Below are 19,565 nucleotides of genomic sequence, written 5' to 3'. Positions count from 1 at the left end.
GCAGGCCTTCCGCTCCTTGAGTTCTCTCCAGCGCTGGAAAGCTGATCTGATATTTACACGGGTCCTACTTCTTGCCTTAAGCCTTCTATTGTTCCGCAGACATTTTCCTCTTTTGCTTTTTATCTCTATCTTTCTGTCGCTCGGCTTGCTAATGTCCGTCCTGTGCACTGAACCTTGAGTTCTCTCCAGTGCTGGAAAGCTGATCTGATATTTACATATTGTAATATGACTTATCAAGTCTGTTTGCGCTGCTTGTTTCAAAGTGAAGCGCGCACATTGCGCACGCAATCAGCTCGTGATCCGGTGTTTTCCGTGTCTCAGAGCGGCTCAGTGACTGCAGTGAACTCCGTTATTGAATGTGCTGTGAGTTTAGCGCGTTTGGGAACGCAATGGCCGCCAAAAATGCTTTGATGGCATTTTTCCCTTCTTATCACTGCTGATCCATAAGTGCCACCTGCTGTCAGAGTGAATTTGCGTTCTCATTCATTCAGCCTGTCTGTTTTTGTTTCATGCAGGTTTTATCTCAGCATCTTTGTTTGTATCGTGATTAAAATGCAGTGGTTGGTTCTAATTTCAAATGGCTTTTTTTATTAAATATGTTTAGTTGTTGTAGTAGTAGCAACTGCCCGTTTTTTGCAAAAACATGGCAAGGAAAAATATTTATGGCCGGTAAATTTTCTCAAGTCACAAGCCACTGGCAGATGTGAAAGTTAGTTTTAGGCCCTGCTTGCAAGTGTAGCAAGTGTAGCTCTTAATTTTGAACTCTCAAAGTGCACCAGATTTATGAATTTAACTTTAAAATGTACAACATTTTCTTACGAGGGGGCATGCCCCCAGACCCCCCTAGAGGGATCGAGGAACACCCACCACAGTCTCACAAAATCCTGTGGGAAACACTGTGGACTGCTAAAATAGTTACTTTTACCAAGCTTTTTTTGTTATTTTTGAAGCTTGACCGTCTTTGTTCACATTCAAAATGCAAATGACTGAAAGAAATAACTAAATGATTACAGAATTTTCATCTCATTAATGAAGGCAACTATTCAATTAAGAATCACACCAACAAACTAATTCCCCACTGCAATGTATGAAAGCTGTCCGTTAAGTACAGGACCATTATTAGTCAACTGTAAACGGAAACCATATAAAAATCCCTAACTGTAACTGAATTAACACATTTTAGATCTTATGATGCCCATTATTGTTTTTGCAACAACAAAAAAATATATTTTAGGTCTGTTCACATTAAATTCAATTTCCTTGTTCACATTCAAAATGCAAATGATCAAAATAAATGACTAAATGATGAAAAAATTTATATCTTTACACAATATAGCAACTATTTGTTTAAGAATATAATCAAGTCTATTTGAAATCAAAATGGACACGATTTACTGTCTTAATGCACATTTCTGACATGTAATGCAAAACTTCCTCAATGTACATTATAGCATATTTAAAAAGAATTTTTCCAATAAAAATGTAAATTTTTGGTCTGTTATTTACACAAAGATACTATTTATGGACTGCGAGTTATTTGAAGCTTGACCGTCCTTTTTCACATTCAAAAGTGATTACATGACAGAATTTTCATTTTTATGCATGACAACAACTATTTGTTTTGAAACTGAACCAGTTATTAACTAATTCCCACATTCCTGATCATATTGTGCATAAATTCCTCATTATTGAAAATTTAAAAAGCATTTTTTGCAATAACATTTACACTATTTACACAAATTTGCTATACATGGACTGCTACATTTCCTAGATTGCCTTTGTGTTATTTCTGAAGCTTGACCTTATTATTAAATATGTTTAGTTGTTGTAGTAGTAGCAACTGCCCGTTTTTTGCAAAAACATGGCAAGGAAAAATATTTATGGCCGGTAAATTTTCTCAAGTCACAAGCCACTGGCAGATGTGAAAGTTAGTTTTAGGCCCTGCTTGCAAGTGTAGCAAGTGTAGCTCTTAATTTTGAACTCTCAAAGTGCACCAGATTTATGAATTTAACTTTAAAATGTACAACATTTTCTTACGAGGGGGCATGCCCCCAGACCCCCCTAGAGGGATCGAGGAACACCCACCACAGTCTCACAAAATCCTGTGGGAAACACTGTGGACTGCTAAAATAGTTACTTTTACCAAGCTTTTTTTGTTATTTTTGAAGCTTGACCGTCTTTGTTCACATTCAAAATGCAAATGACTGAAAGAAATAACTAAATGATTACAGAATTTTCATCTCATTAATGAAGGCAACTATTCAATTAAGAATCACACCAACAAACTAATTCCCCACTGCAATGTATGAAAGCTGTCCGTTAAGTACAGGACCATTATTAGTCAACTGTAAACGGAAACCATATAAAAATCCCTAACTGTAACTGAATTAACACATTTTAGATCTTATGATGCCCATTATTGTTTTTGCAACAACAAAAAAATATATTTTAGGTCTGTTCACATTAAATTCAATTTCCTTGTTCACATTCAAAATGCAAATGATCAAAATAAATGACTAAATGATGAAAAAATTTATATCTTTACACAATATAGCAACTATTTGTTTAAGAATATAATCAAGTCTATTTGAAATCAAAATGGACACGATTTACTGTCTTAATGCACATTTCTGACATGTAATGCAAAACTTCCTCAATGTACATTATAGCATATTCAAAAATAATTTTTCCAATAAAAATGTAAATTTTTGGTCTGTTATTTACACAAAGATACTATTTATGGACTGCGAGTTATTTGAAGCTTGACCGTCCTTTTTCACATTCAAAAGTGATTACATGACAGAATTTTCATTTTTATGCATGACAACAACTATTTGTTTTGAAACTGAACCAGTTATTAACTAATTCCCACATTCCTGATCATATTGTGCATAAATTCCTCATTATTGAAAATTTAAAAAGCATTTTTTGCAATAACATTTACACTATTTACACAAATTTGCTATACATGGACTGCTACATTTCCTAGATTGCCTTTGTGTTATTTCTGAAGCTTGACCTTATTCACATTCAAAATGCATATAGCAAAAGAAATGACTAAAGTATGACAGAATTAGCAAGTATTCATTTACAAATTTAACCAACTAATTCCCCACTGCCTCTGTGTATGAAAGGCATTCATTAAGACCAGAACCAATAAAACTGCTTTAGTCAACCGTAAACCTGAAATTATGTAAAAATTTCTAACCAGTTCTGCTGAATACAACAGGTTACAGAACTGGTTAGACATTGTGCTAAAGATGAAAGGCCATGCTTCAAGACAATAAGATTCTCATGAGATAAGAGGACCAATCGTTTTTCACCTCCTCACGCTCCTCCTCCCCATCTCTCATGGGGAGTGTTACCGAGCAGCTAAGCCCCACAGTCGCGGGAGGACCGCGCGCACAGCGATCATAACAGCAACAACCGGCTCAGAGCAGTTTCACTCTCTCACAGAAAGGCAGACGCACTGATAGCAAGTGCTCGGAGAAGCCTTTTAGACAGAGGTCATGTGGATGTCAGTGCGTTTGTGAATGTTTAATCCCACTGCTCATTTACAGGAGTGGAGACGGCTTGAGTAAAAAGAATTTTTCCAATAAAAATGTAAATTTTTGGTCTGTTATTTACACAAAGATACTATTTATGGACTGCGAGTTATTTGAAGCTTGACCGTCCTTTTTCACATTCAAAAGTGATTACATGACAGAATTTTCATTTTTATGCATGACAACTATTTGTTTTGAAACTGAACCAGTTATTAACTAATTCCCACATTCCTGATCATATTGTGCATAAATTCCTCATTATTGAAAATTTAAAAAAGCATTTTTTGCAATAACATTTACACTATTTACACAAATTTGCTATACATGGACTGCTACATTTCCTAGATTGCCTTTGTGTTATTTCTGAAGCTTGACCTTATTCACATTCAAAATGCATATAGCAAAAGAAATGACTAAAATATGACAGAATTAGCAAGTATTCATTTACAAATTTAACCAACTAATTCCCCACTGCCTCTGTGTATGAAAGGCATTCATTAAGACCAGAACCAATAAAACTGCTTTAGTCAACCGTAAACCTGAAATTATGTAAAAATTTCTAACCAGTTCTGCTGAATACAACAGGTTACAGAACTGGTTAGACATTGTGCTAAAGATGAAAGGCCATGCTTCAAGACAATAAGATTCTCATGAGATAAGAGGACCAATCGTTTTTCACCTATGTCTATGATCTCATCAGTAATATCAAACAGCAATAATGCTGAGGAAAAAATAAAAAACCCATTAACTATGATTGTCTGTAAACTTTTGGATACTTTAAGCCCTCTCAGATACAGATATCACTTGAAATTAGTGCTGGGCGGTATGACCAAATATGTATATCACGGTATTTTTCCCAAATTATACCGGTTTCACGGAACATGACGGTATTTTTTTTTTCATGCATGACTGGGTGTTAACCATATTTTCTACTGATTGAGAGGAAATACTGCAGTATATTGACTTAGGATGCTCTATTTTACTGTCATGATGAGTGAATATTGTCAAAAAATACCACACTAAATAGTGACTAAACACAACCCCTTTTAATACATGTTAACCAGGAGTCACTCTCATTTATAATCGCGGCATTGTCTGATAAAATCAACATGCATCTACACTAAAGAGCGGCTATGCGGTTGTTTTGGCGATATTACTTTTTTGTCTCATGCAGCGCACTGCCTGCGTCTGAGTAACAAACTAAAAAAAAAAAAGTTAAAAAAGGGCATGTGATATTAACAGACGAACTATGCTCATATTTATAATTCCAAACAATCAGTAAGCGACAGGTGCTAGGAAACGCTGTTTTGTACTCATTTATTGAGGAGTCGGCTGCGCTGCTTCTCTGTCGCTCACTGCACAGAACACACGCCGAGAGAGGCAACACTTCTCCGGGAAAGTCAGACCTCGCGTTCGCGGGACAGCACTGGTGAAATCTTCCAACTGAACCATAGCTAAGAGTTATCCCAAAAAGTCGCTAGGTTTGTCAGTATGAATATTCTATGGGAAAAAGGGTATGAACCGGTATACCGCCCAGCACTACTTGAAATGGTCTTTTCCCACCTTTATTACTTTATATTTGCTTGCATGTTTTGAAGCTATATTTAGTTGGTTAAATTCTTAACAATTGTTTTGATTTATTTTTAATTTGTAATTATTTTTTTAAAGGTAGCCTGCTTATATAATTTAACAAAAATTCACAAAATAAATTTGACATAAAATGTTTATGAAAATTGCCATCAGTTACCTGAGCAAAGGCCATACTATTGTTCTTAAAATTCATGATAATGCAATTCCTAATAAAGTTACCAGCTAACGAGTACACAAGGTGTCAGGTTAGACGCTTTCTTTAATCACTCTGTATAAAAGAACAACAGCAGTCAATATAGTATAATACAGCCATCAGTTATAATCAGCGATTACCATCAATTATGTTGATGCAAACATGGTCAAGAGGCTAAAATTGGCTAAAATGGCTAAAATTTGGTCAAGAGGAGAAATCTAGACAATTTTAATAATGCAAAATGTTGGCACCTCGCGGTGATCTATGAAACAGGGTGTTGATGATGCATTTCTCCAGAAATACACTCGCTTTCTCCTTAAAAGCATTAACCAAAACCACAGCATCCTGCCATATTAATCTATTTGCTGCATACATGAACATCTGTAAAACTTGCAAAACTTCTATCACATGTAAGAAGGAACTGATGAAGATCACAGCTTGCCGCCTTACTGTCTATATAGGGAACATCCAATCTTAAAAAAGCAACCTTATAAGTGACTTATTTGAAACGCTCTGCATACGGGTGATTCAGGGAAATTATAGATAACTAAAACCTTTAAAAAGGTACATTTTACTAAACTACTTTTACTTTTTTAATAAAAATAACTACAACTAAAATAAATAATAATACAAACTACAGAGACAAATTAAAAAGACACACACACAAAATTAAAAGAGAAAATATAAAAAATAAAAATGTAAAATAATAATTAAAAAATATAATATCTCAATGATAGCAAAATAATACTGGGGTGATGTAGTACCCTTATAAACAAATATACTTAGCAAAATAATTTGTTAAATCATTGTTTTATCAATACATTTCAGTTTTGAAATGCATTGACAAAGTACATTTAAAGTATATTTTCAAGTGATATGTATAATTCAAGTATACGCAAAAATGTGTACTGCTTCATTCCCTATCTTTGATAAATGTTTTGCTTGTCGCAAAACACCCTAACATTAAGCCAACATATTTCACTGCGACATACTGAATCTTCAGTCAAACTCAGTCACACCTTCATACAGTTCTGTCATCCATAAGTACTTCATAAAATCGCATTGCACCATTTTTACAATCCTCTGCATGCCTTTAAAGTAGAACTGATTTGATAGCGATATCTTAAACTCGAGCTAAATTGTAACTAACAGATCCCACACTTCGTGATGTTGATAGAACGGTGTGCGCTTTTCATTCTTTAAGGTGACAATGGACAATGTATAAACCCTTGAGGGTTCATTAAACGACTTAACAAAACTGATCTCCAAAGCTCATTTGTGTCCAGCAACTGGGACCTCCAGCAGTGAACGCAACTCTTTGGGGTGCTATTAAAAGGAAACCCAAGGGTTGCTGCGCTTAGAAAAGAGTGACACAACAGAGTAACATCCAGGTGGGAAACGACGTTTGTACCCTTACAGAGATGTGAATGCAATCGTTGCCAATGTCAAAGGGTGTGATGGAGACCACACCATTATGCGTCATTACGAGAGTCAAAAAATGCTCCTGAGTAATAGAGACACCCCATTCAAAAATACTGCAGATGTTTATCCATGTAAGTAATGATATGATCACTTCTATCCATGACTTCACAACACAGCTAAGATGGAGCCACCCAAAACATGTGCTCTAAAACTGCTCTGGAGTTTAATGTAATGACATGATCCACCTTCAAAAAATAAATAAATAAATGCAAAAAATAATAATTTTGAAATTATTATAAGTATTTCAAACATCTAGATGTGTAGATGTTTATTAGTTTAATCTAAGTTTGAAATTAGCTAAAATAAAATAACAATAAAAATACTTTCACAGCACTCATTAATACTAGTTAATGTTAACTTCTACATATATTAGTAACATTATATTTGTATAAATTAAAATAATACATTGTATTTTGAATGTACATGGCATAATATTGAATTAACAAATTAATGTTAACCTAGATTAATAAATGCTGTAAAAAAAAAACTGTTGTTTATTACTAGTCCATGATATCTAATGCATTAACTACTGTTAATATTTATTGTAAAGTGTTACACTTAATGTTTAATTAATGATTGTGATTACCACAAAAAATAATTGTGACTTGGGTAACAATGGAAAAGTCAGGCTTATTTGTTTAAAGCACAAAAATTATTTAATAAACATTTTATTAAAATGTGTATTATTTAAGCTGAAATGTCAAATTTATTTTCTTTTTGAAATAAATGAATACTTTTTATTCATCAAGGATGCATTCAATTAATCAAAAGTGGCAGTAAAGACAGTAAAGGAATTTATGTTACAAAAGATTTCTATTTCAAGTAAATGCTGTTCTGTTAACCTTTCTACTCATCAAAAATCCTGAAAAATAAAACGTATCACAGTGTTCACCAATATAAGAAGCAACACAACTGTTTTCAACATTGATAATAATCAGAAATGTTTCTTGAGCAACAAATCAGCATATTCGAATAATTTCTGAAGGATCATGTGACACTGAAGACTGGAGAAATTATGCTGAAAATTCGGCTTAACATCAGAGGAATAAATTATATTTTACAATATATTCACATAGAAAACACTTATTTTAAATTGTAAAAATATTTCACATTATTACGGTTTTTAATGTATTTTTAATCAAACAAATGCAGCCTTAGTGAGCATAACAGACTTCTTTATCCACAAATACATCAAGCTAGTCTCTGTAAATGGTCTTTTTTGGTTATGCATAATGCATCAAAAAATGTTTCTGTGCTTATTTAATGATTAACAGAAAGAGGAATGTATATTTGAGTACTTCACTATGTTGAGATAAGTTCCTCTCTTATTATTTTCCTTATCTGCTCTGTTTCAGGAGGTCTGTAGCTGCTTTTCAGATGCTGGACTATTATGGTCCAGCTTGAGAACACCAAGTGCAGTTTTCTCTTCTGCCTTGGAGTCTGCATCCTAATATGTTCTGCCATCTACTTGAAAGCCAAAATACCCAACACCCCCATTCCATCAACTGACTTGAGCAGCCAAACCACACCAGCCCCCCAAAGCTGTGACATTCTTCCACCTGCAACTCCAGGGTTTACATGGCAGCAAAAAGACTGCAAGAAAATTAGCTATGAGACCAAACCGGACGCAAACTGCACTCTACTGCAGTCAGATCTGCAGTTTATCATGGAGCCGCTGAGCAAAGAAGAAGAAGACTTCCCTTTGGCTTTCATAATCACCATCCACAAAGAGCTGGAAACGTTTGTGCGGCTACTGAGAGCCATTTACGCTCCACAGAACGCCTACTGCATTCACATAGACGCCAAAGCGCTGGAAGAATACAAGACGAGCGTCCGAAACCTAGCTGGGTGCTTCCCGAACGTCTTTGTGGTGTCCGTCACCGAAAAAGTGACCTACGCTGGCTTTTCCCGTCTGCAGGCTGACATCAACTGCATGAAGGACCTGGTGAAGTCTCCTACAAATTGGAAAAGAGTTATAAATCTGTGCGGCCAAGACTTCCCAATCCAGACCAACCTGGAGCTGGTCCGGTACATGCAAAGATCCGAATGGAAAGACAGGAATATGACGCCGGGAATCAAACAGCCACTGAATATGAAATACAGGACTAAGTTTCAGTACGAGGAGGTAAAAGACACCCATGTGGCACCAAAAGGCAAGGGTCAAAAGAAGAGACCACCTCCTCACAACCTAACAATTTACTTCGGGACTGCCTATTACTCCTTAACGAGACCGTTTGTGGAGTTCGTGCTCAACGACAAGGTGGCCAAAGACTTGCTGGAGTGGTCTAGAGACACCTTCAGCCCAGATGAGCATTACTGGGTGACTCTAAATCACATGAAGGGTAAGTCAGAATGCTATAATCATGAGTATGGTTGCCTTTTAAATGCAACATGACTCAAGTCATATTTCAAGTTCAAGTCAGTGATTAAGCAAGATAGCAACTGCTCAGAAGCATGTGGTCTCCTAACCATAAAATTGGTCTTGCATGTTTATTCAGAAACACCTGGCAGTTATGTAGAAGGCGAATGGGAAGGTAATGTTCGTGCAATCAAATGGAGGGATCAAGAAGGAACAGTACACCAGGGCTGTAAAGGTACGAGACCAGCTAGCGAACACTTTTTACACTGACATTAATGCATTTAGCAGATGGTTGTATCCAAAGTTTTATCCAAAGCAATCTGTCACAGAACCAACAATATTTCTAGTATACCGTCACAGAACCAACAATATTTCTAGCCATGTTTATTCAGGGTTTCTGTAGGTTTTATGAAGGTAAATGTAATACTTTTTTCTTTTTTTTACCTTTTTAACACCAAGAAAATTGAAGGAATACATTTAATGGAACACAATGCGTCCATATGGTCTCCAAAAGGAAATCCGAAGTGACATGTGGCCAAGTATGGTTACCCATACTAGGAATTAGTGCTCTGCATTTAACCCATCCTAAGTGCACACACACAGCAGTGAACACGCACCCGGAGCAGTGGGCAGCCATTTATGCTGCGGCGCCCGGGGAGCAGTTGGGGGTTCGGTGCCTTGCTCAAGGGCACCTCAGTCGTGGTATTGAAGGTGGGAGAGAGCGCTGTACAAAATGTCTTGTATTAGCAACCCTTCAAATAAGATATACAAGACTTTTCAATTAATTTTACAAAAATAAATAAATAAAACGTTTGGGTTGAATATCTCTGCTTCCAAGCACTAGAATAACTTTTACTGCTCCTTCAGATCACAGATCAAAGTGATGTTCCTTCTCAGTATTTCGGTCTTGTTTTCCAGTGTAAATGTCTAAAGATCATTTTATGTAATTTTACAAATGTGACCCTGGAGCACAAAAGCAGTGTTAAGTCGCTGGGGTAATATTTGTAGCAATAGCCAAAAATACATTGTATGGGTCAAAATTATTGATTTTTCTTTTATGCCAAAAATCATTAGGACATTAAGTAAAGATCATGTTTCATAAAGATATTTTGTAAATTTCCTACTGTAAATATATCAAAACTTAGTAATATGCATTGCTAAGAACTCCATTTGGACAACTTTAAAGGCGATTTTCTCATTATTTTGATTTTTTTTTGCATCCTCAGATTCCAGATTTTCAAATTGTATCTCGACCAAATATTGTCCTATCCTAACAAACCATACATTAATGGAAAGCTTATTTATTCAGCTTTGAGATGTTGTATAAATCTAAATTTCAAAAAATTGACCATTATGACTGTTTTTTTTGGTCCAGGGTCACAAATGACATCGAATAAGACATCTTGTTTTCTGAGAAACTGATCAACATGAACACATATCTGACACATATGAACAAATATCTGCTAATGGGCTGAGAAAAATCTACTTAATTCAACGAGGAAAAGTTTTCTGACAGGGTGTGTGTGTGTGTTGTGTTTCCTCCCTGTTTTAAGTATAAACTCACAATTTCTCAGAAAACAAGATTGAATATGTTCAGTCTGCATCTCAAGTAAATGGATCTTGATTTAAGGTCGTTTAGATATTTGTATTGGAAAACCAAGCAAAAATACTTGCGACATTTAATGCAATGCCTTCATGAATTTAAGACTTTCGGCTCTGATTTAAGACCTTCATTTTTGGAAGGGGCGAATTAAGACTTTATAAGACTCACAGAAACCCTGTTAATATAAAGCTTTATATAACAGCTCTTGATTAAAATAGTGCATTTAATTAAGTGTCATCATAACACATGTTCCTAAAAACAGTATGTATTTTCATGTAAACACAGGATTTTAATCTTGTGTCTGTGGATACAAAAACCATTTCGTTTGTTTCTATAGGACAATACATCAGGGATATCTGCATTTACGGGATTGGTGACTTACCGTGGCTTATCGAAAGAGAGAGCATGTTTGCAAATAAATTTGAGACTTCAAGTTTCCCGGAAGCCCTGGATTGTCTGGAACTGTGGCATCGGCATAAAGTTCTCCAGCACGCTACGGTTCCCATTCAACCATCATGGCGTCTCACCACAGAGGTCGAAGTCAGCAACAGCACATTCATTTCAAAACCAGAGGACTGATTCTGGGCAAACAATCCCAAAAAGTCACAAGGAAAGGGAAATTCACACCGTTTACAGGCTTGTCAACTTCTGCATGCTCAAAACCCTGTACCACGCATATGACTACATGATCTGTAATATCAGCAAACTCTAGTTCCTCTTGACGTCAAAGTACAATCTCTCATGGACACAGTAGACATGGAGGAGGAAATAACAGAAACATCACTGGAACATTTTCTGCTTTACAGAGCAAATTTATTGCGTCAATATTCACGCCGCATGGCAGTGCAGCTTGTGATGAGTAAATGTTGAAAACACGTGAACACTGATTTGTTATGTGAGTGATGAGTAATATAACTGTTGTACTGTTAATAGTAATGGTAATTTCTATTTATTTATATTTATTAACTGCAGCATAATGCACTGTTTGAAGTGGATAGATAATAAAGAATAAAGGCATAAAAATACTGCGATTTCAATTTGTAATAAAATTATAAAAAACAAAAAAAATTATGTATATATATATACACACACACACACACACACACGCACACACACATACTACCGGTCAAAAGTTTGGGATCAGAACAATTTTTTATGTTTTTTTTTACATGAGTTTCTTATGCTCATCAAGGCTGCATTTATTTGATCAAAAATACAGGAAAAAAGTTAATATTGTGAAATATTATTATGATGTAAAATAACCTTTTTTTCTATTTTAATATACAATAAAATCTAATTTATTCCAGTGATAAAAGCTGAATTTTCAGCATCATTACTCCAGTCTTCAGTGTCACATGATCCTTCAGAAATCATTCTAATATGCTGATTTATTATCAGTGCTGGAAACTGTTGTTGCTGCTTAATATTTTTTTGGAACCTGTGATACTTTTTTTCAGGATTCTTTGATGAATACAAAGTTAAAAAGAAGAGCATTTATTTAAAATATAAATCTTTTCTAACAATATACACTACAGTTCAAAAGTTTGGGGTCAGTACATTTTTATTCTTTCTTTTTTTGAGCAAGGATGTGTTAAATTGTTAAGAAGTGATAGCAAAGATTTATATTGTTAGAAAAGATTTATATTTTGAATAAATGCTGTTCTTAACTTTTTATTAATCAAAGAATCCTGAAAAAGTATAGCAGTTTCCAAAAAAATATATATTTGGCAGCACAACTGTTGCCAACATTGATAATTCTAATAATAAATCAGCATATTAGAATGATTTCTGAAGGATCATGTGACACTTTATACTGGATTAATGGCTGATGGAAATTCAGCTTTGCATCACAGAAATAAATTATATTTTAAAGGATATTAAAATAGAAACCATTATTTTATATTGTAATAATATTTTGCAATATTACACTTTTTTTCTGTATTTTTGATCAAATAAATACAGCCTTAATGAGCATAAGAGACTTCTTTAAAAAATATTACAAGTCTTACTGATCCCAAACTTTTGAACGGTAGTGTATATATATATATATATAGAGAGAGAGAGAGAGAGAGAGAGAGAGAGAGAGTTGTCCTTTCTTTAAAAAATACTGACTTCAAACTTTTGAACAATAGTGTAATTTATATGCTTCATCTTTGATTTTTTTCTTCACCAAGCTTATTGCAGTAAGAAATCAGGAAGGGGGCAACACTTTTTCACACCACTGTATATTCAGTTCGATACTTTTTAGGCACCGACCGAATTGCCTTGTTACCATCGAGTATCGAAGAACGTCTCGTTGTTCGGTACCAAATTTCGATACCTAAGGGGTTAATCTCATCAGCGTCAGTGAGCCAATAAAGGCCCGGGTATACTTCACTTTCGCGTTCCGTTCCGTCTCACGCTCAGCTGCGTCCGCACAGCTTTCAAAATATACTCAACCGCGGATGAGTGCGGACGGACGAGCTCGACACAGGCGCAGTTTGACTTGCGCGCTGTCTCAACTTTCACCTTGCGCATGCGCTGTTGTGCGCAGACCGTCCGCGCAGTCTCAAAAAATTGCCTGCACGCAGACAAGGTGCGCGGCTGTCCACAAGCCCTCTTGATGACGAAAATGGCGTAATGTGGATGCGGACGGCCAAAGTATACTTTGGCCTTAAGCCTGCAGCACTAGCCGGTGTGTTTGACTAGAAGAGGTGCGGTGCAGATCGATCAGTGTTTGACATACGCGAGAGCGATTCGAAAGCGCACGAAGCAGTCTGCTCTCTTTAGCTCTCGTGGTACTGTAACACACCGATCAGTCTGCACTGCACAGTCGGTCCGCGTCAAGTCGAGCACATCTACTAGTTTACACCGGTTACACTCAGAGATTCATTCATTCAATCAATCAATCATTTCCAATGGAGAGTAGCGCGGGAGCTGCGTGGAGTTCCGATCATATGCAGATGTCCGTTCATAGTAACGTTACACGACCGAAAGCGCGCGTTATGTGACCATTCATGCAAACTGTAGCATCATGCTATAAATAAATAAGATCTATATTCCGCTTTTACTCAAAACTCACTTTAAACCACCATCGAGTGTTTGTAATAACTTCCGATTGCCGTCTAATGTGTGTTTTGGCCATGTAATGTTGCTGAAACTAAATATGTTATTACCTCTGCTCTGATTCTGAGTCAGCGCAGCAATCATGGAAGAGAGAACACAGGCAGACAGCGCTGGAAGCTGCTAATGCTCATCAGTAAATCAGTGGAAAATAAATAGAAATCATGATTCTGTCTGAGCTATGCGTTTTAAAAGGAACACGCACTAGTGTAAATGTAGCCTAACAGATGTGTAAACTGAAGACTATTTGAGCTTTATTAAAACTTTTTGCACTGATTTATTGTGTTGGTTAAATGTTGTTCCTTTGTGCAGTGGCTCAGGAGACGAGTCTTTGAGATTGTATAAACATAAACAAGCTGAAAAATAAAACCAAAGTTGTTTTTTTTTTAGATAATGTAATTTTGTTAAAATTGATATCGAAAAAACTATCGTTCAGGAACCAGTATCGAAGTCAAGATATCGGTATCGAAAATTTTTGAACGATACCCAGCCCTACTGTTAACTGTACTGAATCGTTGAAACTAGGGATGCTCGGATCGATCGGCCGATAATCACATTTTATGACTCGATTGGTATTCACTACACCTGGCCGAACTTACGAACCGATTGCAATTTGATGACGTCAACGCGTGACGACATACATGATTTGACATGTCATGTCATCGCCGGTGTGGAAATGCTATGATATTTCGAGAAACAATGAAAAATTTGCTATTTGTCGTGTATGTTTTGCATGATGATATGATGAATGGATGGTTCATTTGTAACAGCAGATTCAGTGACGTTAGATCTGATCTGCACCTCACTGCACACGTCTGCAGCACATTACAGCTCCACGGGAACCAGAGCTGATGCTTGTGTTTATACCAGCCAGCCGCGGTACGTATCCGCAGCGCCCATGGATATAGGAAAAGCAAAATATGTTTGCTGCGTAAATCAGACAAGACTTACTGAAAATGCTAATTCCTTCTCTGCCAGCAGGAGGTGCTTTAAAGCGGGAGAAACAGAGGTTTCCCCAGTAATGGATATACACAAAGCAGCACTAAGCTCACAAACGCTGCTTTATCAGGCATCGCAAGATGAAATGAAAATGACATCGAAAATGTTCTAAAGATAGTCTTCCTTCAGAAATACAGTGATATAAAAACACCCGCACCTCGTTTTTATTTTTAAACGTGCAGTACGTGCTCATGTTTATTCAACGAAGCCTTTTGGAAAATCGGTCAGTTTTGATATTGTGGCAAGTGCCACAAATAAATACATGTATGAGAAACACATCCCCGAGCACAACCACCTGAGCCCAACATCAGTCTAGTCATCACCTTAACTTTAACTGCGTTTGTAGCCGGCGCCATAGCCAGACTGATAATCAAACCCGATGAAACGGTCTATATAAAGCTAGAAGCATCAGAATCAGCATCAGTATCGGGCGATCACCATGACAAAAAAATCGGTACTCTGTATCGGCTGCAAAAATCCTGATCGGAGCATCCCTAGTTGAAACCCCAGCCGAAATCAAGCATTTTCATTTCCACTGTGATCTTAATAAATGTGCCTTTTTAGTAACTTGGAAAGAAAAAATGATCTGCTAACAACAATGTAAATTATTTGACAATGACAGAGGAACATATTTTAGCCATAGACATTTACATCATGACCACTATTAGCTATTTAGTTAAACATATCACCACAAAGTGATACTACAGCTGACGGTATAGACTGCCTTCCACGTGTCATCCTTTTGCAAATAAAGACATCACCGGTTTCTCAATTCATGTGGTTTTGAGGAGATGTGCCACACCTTTATTCAAAATTCAGACTTTATGATCATTTTCAGCTGGTGGATGGAAAGCAGGTAAGCAAGCACAACTCGCATGCGAAGATATCTTTGTATATTACAAAAAACAAGCCACTGAAGCATATCTTTATTTCTAATTCATATTTTGCTTGTTTACTTATTTTGCATTGAATCGTTAAAAAACTGATGGAATTAGATTTTCTTTTTTAAATATTTACATTTTTTAAAAAAGTTTATTTAATATTTTTTTAATGTAAAAAAAATTACAAATATATTTCAATACTTATTTTGGCTCATGGTCCTCTATCAAGTTTGATTTCTGGCCCTTCGTATTAAATGGTTTGGGCACCTCTGCTCTAAACAATACTGCAAAAAAATCTGTTCAATCTAATCAGCTTTCCCTGGTGTTAAAGACAGAATGAAAAATGCCTATTCAAAACCTAGATGCATGTAACGCAATACATAACCACAGGCTATGATTAACAGCACCAAGAATAGTTAAATATTTGCTTGGAAATTGATAACCATTAGGAGGTTTATATATACTATATTCAAATATTGCTGAATGTTTGTCCAAGCACAGCACGCCATGCTGCTGTCTGACTTGTTTATGCCAGTTTGGAGAAGAGATGGACTGCAGGATGCAGTTTCCCTATTTCCGCCTTAATGCTCGGATTAATTGCGACAAATGCCACAGAGAAAAGCCAGCTAGCTGAACCTAAAACCAATTAGACCGAGGCAGGGGACTGGGAGGTTAATGATTCACTACTGAGAGCGAAAGACAAGTCGTAATCATTAGCCATGGTCCAACTCTGTCCAATTGCAAGCACAGCAGAGAAGGTGACAAATCACCTGGACAAAGAAAAACACAACCAGAGCTGCTGACTGCATAAATCAGAGCTTATCTTCACCTATAATAACTCATTATCAACATCCACATTTGAACAAGACAAACAAGAAATATGTGAGTGACTACTAGGGGGTGAAAGTGTGACTCACAGTTGGTTTAACCAACGCATGTCAGCAGTATAGCACCTGAAAGTGTGCTTTATTTTTAAACTAAGTCAATGTGGCCATCTTGTTAACACTCTCAAACAGCAAGTATAGCTTTTATATAGAAATCTGACTGTTTGGTAAACTAGTTCTATTAACCTATAGACTACCGGTCAAAAGTTAATAATAATTAGGAATAATTAGGATTTTTTTATGTTATGAAGTCTTTTCTGCTCACCAAGGTTACATTTATTTGATCAAAAATACAGCAAAAACTGTAATATTGTGAAATATTTTTACAACTTAAAATAGCTGTTGTAAAATATTTGAAAATAAAATGTATTCCTGTGATCAAAGCTGTATTTTCAGCATCATTACTCCAGTCTTCAGTGTCACATGATCCTTCAGAAATCATTCTAATATGCTGATTTGATGCTCAATCATTATCAATTATAACTGGTGGTCAAATATTAATAACGTTTCTTATTATTATCAATGTTGAGAACTATTTTTGCAGTTTAATATTTTTTTTGGAAACTGATTAATTTTTTGATGAAAAGAAAAGTGAGAAAAATAAAAAAAATAGAAGTTTTTAAAAAAAATAATTATTTACATGTATTTGAATTGTATTTTCTGAAGGATCACGTGACACTGAAGACTGGAGTAATGATGCTGAAAATTCAGCTTTGATCACAGCAATACATTACATGTTACAGTATATTCAAATAGAAAACAGTTATTTTAAATTGCAATCATATTTCACAATGATACTGTAATTTTGGTCAAATAAACACAGCCTTGCTGAGCAGAAGAGACTTCTTCCAAAAACATTTTTAAAAATCCTAAATATTCCAAACTTTTGACCTGGAGTGTAACATATTTCAAATTAGGAATAAAATTAGCAGTATTTTTCAGGCTTGTTCAGGCTATGCATGTGCATTAGCATAAACATATAGACAAAAACGCTATGAAAAACTCATACTGCAAAGCAGAACTACAGACAAACAAAATAGCCTTTATGAAAAACTGAACGCTGAATAAGATAAGATAGATTAAAAACCATTACCTCTGAACTTTGATCGACATTTAACTAAGAATATGTATGTGGACATAATCTTCCATAAAGTAAACAATGAATTACATACGGCTTATGCCACTGATCATTTACGGTCTAAGGTTTCAGGAACCCAGTCTTCAGTGTCACATGATCTTCAGAAATCATTCTAATATGCTGATTTGATGCTCAATCATTATCAATTATAACTGGTGGTCAAATATTAATAACGTTTCTTATTATTATCAATGTTGAGAACTATTTTTGCAGTTTAATATTTTTTTTGGAAACTGTGATTAATTTTTTGATGAAAAGAAAAGTGAGAAAAAGAAAAAAAATAGAAGTTTTAAAAAAAAATCATTATTTACATGTATTTGAATTGTATTTTCTGAAGGATCACGTGACACTGAAGACTGGAGTAATGATGCTGAAAATTCAGCTTTGATCACAGCAATACATTACATGTTACAGTATATTCAAATAGAAAACAGTTATTTTAAATTGCAATCATATTTCACAATGATACTGTAATTTTGGTCAAATAAACACAGCCTTGCTGAGCAGAAGAGACTTCTTCCAAAAACATTTTTAAAAATCCTAAATATTCCAAACTTTTGACCTGGAGTGTAACATATTTCAAATTAGGAATAAAATTAGCAGTATTTTTCAGGCTTGTTCAGGCTGTGCATGTGCATTAGCATAAACATATAGACAAAAACGCTATGAAAAACTCATACTGCAAAGCAGAACTACAGACAAACAAAATAGCCTTTATGAAAAACTGAAAGCTGAATAAGATAAGATAGATTAAAAACCATTACCTCTGAACTTTGATCGACATTTAACTAAGAATATGTATGTGGACATAATCTTCCATAAAGTAAACAATGAATTACATACGGCTTATGCCACTGATCATTTACGGTCTAAGGTTTCAGGAACATTATTAACATACAGCTGGTTTAATAAAGCGCCTACGCAAAGACAAAAGGAAGAGATGAGAGCGATCTCAGAAATGAGAATGATTCAAGAGAATCAAGAACACTGCTTTTCACCAACCTTGTGGCAGATTTCGGTCTTGACCTCTCTGAGCGCTCGTTCTGAGAAAACACAACCACAGGTCTGTAGGAATAAAAACCTACAGGAAAAAAAACACTGATTACAACCACAAAAAAAATAACAAAAAAAAAACTGAAAAATGTCAAGAGTAATCAGTTTGACTGCTGATTTAGCAATGTGGAAAAATGAACATTTTCCACTTGGCAGCTTTAAACTTTAAAGTACAGCAGCCACTTAAGTCACACTTTGAATTGTCTGAATGTTATTAGATAGCAAAATATCAAACCAAGTGATTTGAATATTAAAATTATATATATATACTGTATATATATATATATATATATATACTCACACAACTGGTCATTGTTTGTTCGTTTTATCTCACAGTGCATTAACTTTTGTTGAGATGCAACTTTCAATTTTAAAAATGTGTTTCTAAATGCTGAAATTAACATCAATTAATGTAGTTAACTAATATTAACACATTTAACCTTACTGCAAAGTGTCACTAAATAAAGAAAAGCTCTAGCAGAACTGGTTTGAGATTACATTTTTTTGTTTTTGATATTTTCAAAATAATCGAAAAGTATTATAAATTAAAGGGGTCATATGATGCGATTTCAATTGGTCCTTTCTCTTTGGAGAGTTACAAGCTCTTGGTGCGTAAAGAATATCTGTAAAGTTGCAAAGACTATAGTCTTAAATTCAAAGAGATATTCTTTATAAAAGTTAAGAGTCAGCCACACCTACCTAAAACAACTCGTTCTAACACGCCCCCACATGTCTA

At 35.3% G+C, this 19,565-nt stretch overlaps 2 protein-coding genes across 3 annotated transcripts in view; one reads left to right on the top strand and one right to left on the bottom strand.

Moving 5' to 3' along the window:
• The window catches only part of LOC107587601 (beta-1,3-galactosyl-O-glycosyl-glycoprotein beta-1,6-N-acetylglucosaminyltransferase 7-like), a 12,647-nt gene extending 886 nt beyond the window's left edge, over positions 1–11,761 (top strand). Inside the window, exons 1-4 of one of the 2 annotated variants that reach the window (XM_016275446.1) lie at positions 3,394–3,583; positions 8,164–9,152; positions 9,309–9,404; positions 11,110–11,761. In XM_016275446.1, the coding sequence (XP_016130932.1) occupies positions 8,201–9,152; positions 9,309–9,404; positions 11,110–11,351 (1,290 nt within the window). In that variant the 5' untranslated portion in view covers positions 3,394–3,583; positions 8,164–8,200 and the 3' untranslated portion in view covers positions 11,352–11,761. Of the gene's footprint in view, positions 1–3,393; positions 3,584–8,163; positions 9,153–9,308; positions 9,405–11,109 lie in introns of those variants that run through there. The other variant, XM_016275448.1, reaches the window with a different exon arrangement.
• The window catches only part of LOC107587602 (protein RTF2 homolog), a 39,664-nt gene that overhangs the window by 13,941 nt on the left and 6,158 nt on the right, over positions 1–19,565 (bottom strand). Inside the window, exon 5 of the mRNA XM_016275449.1 lies at positions 18,779–18,857. Coding sequence (XP_016130935.1) covers positions 18,779–18,857 — 79 coding nt within the window. The remainder of the gene's footprint in view (positions 1–18,778; positions 18,858–19,565) is intronic.

The sequence above is a fragment of the Sinocyclocheilus grahami genome, unplaced genomic scaffold (assembly GCF_001515645.1).
Source record: "Sinocyclocheilus grahami isolate Dianchi unplaced genomic scaffold, SAMN03320097.WGS_v1.1 scaffold94.1, whole genome shotgun sequence".
Taxonomy (NCBI): Eukaryota; Metazoa; Chordata; class Actinopteri; order Cypriniformes; family Cyprinidae; genus Sinocyclocheilus; species Sinocyclocheilus grahami.
This window is presented reverse-complemented; position numbering and strand designations above follow the sequence as displayed.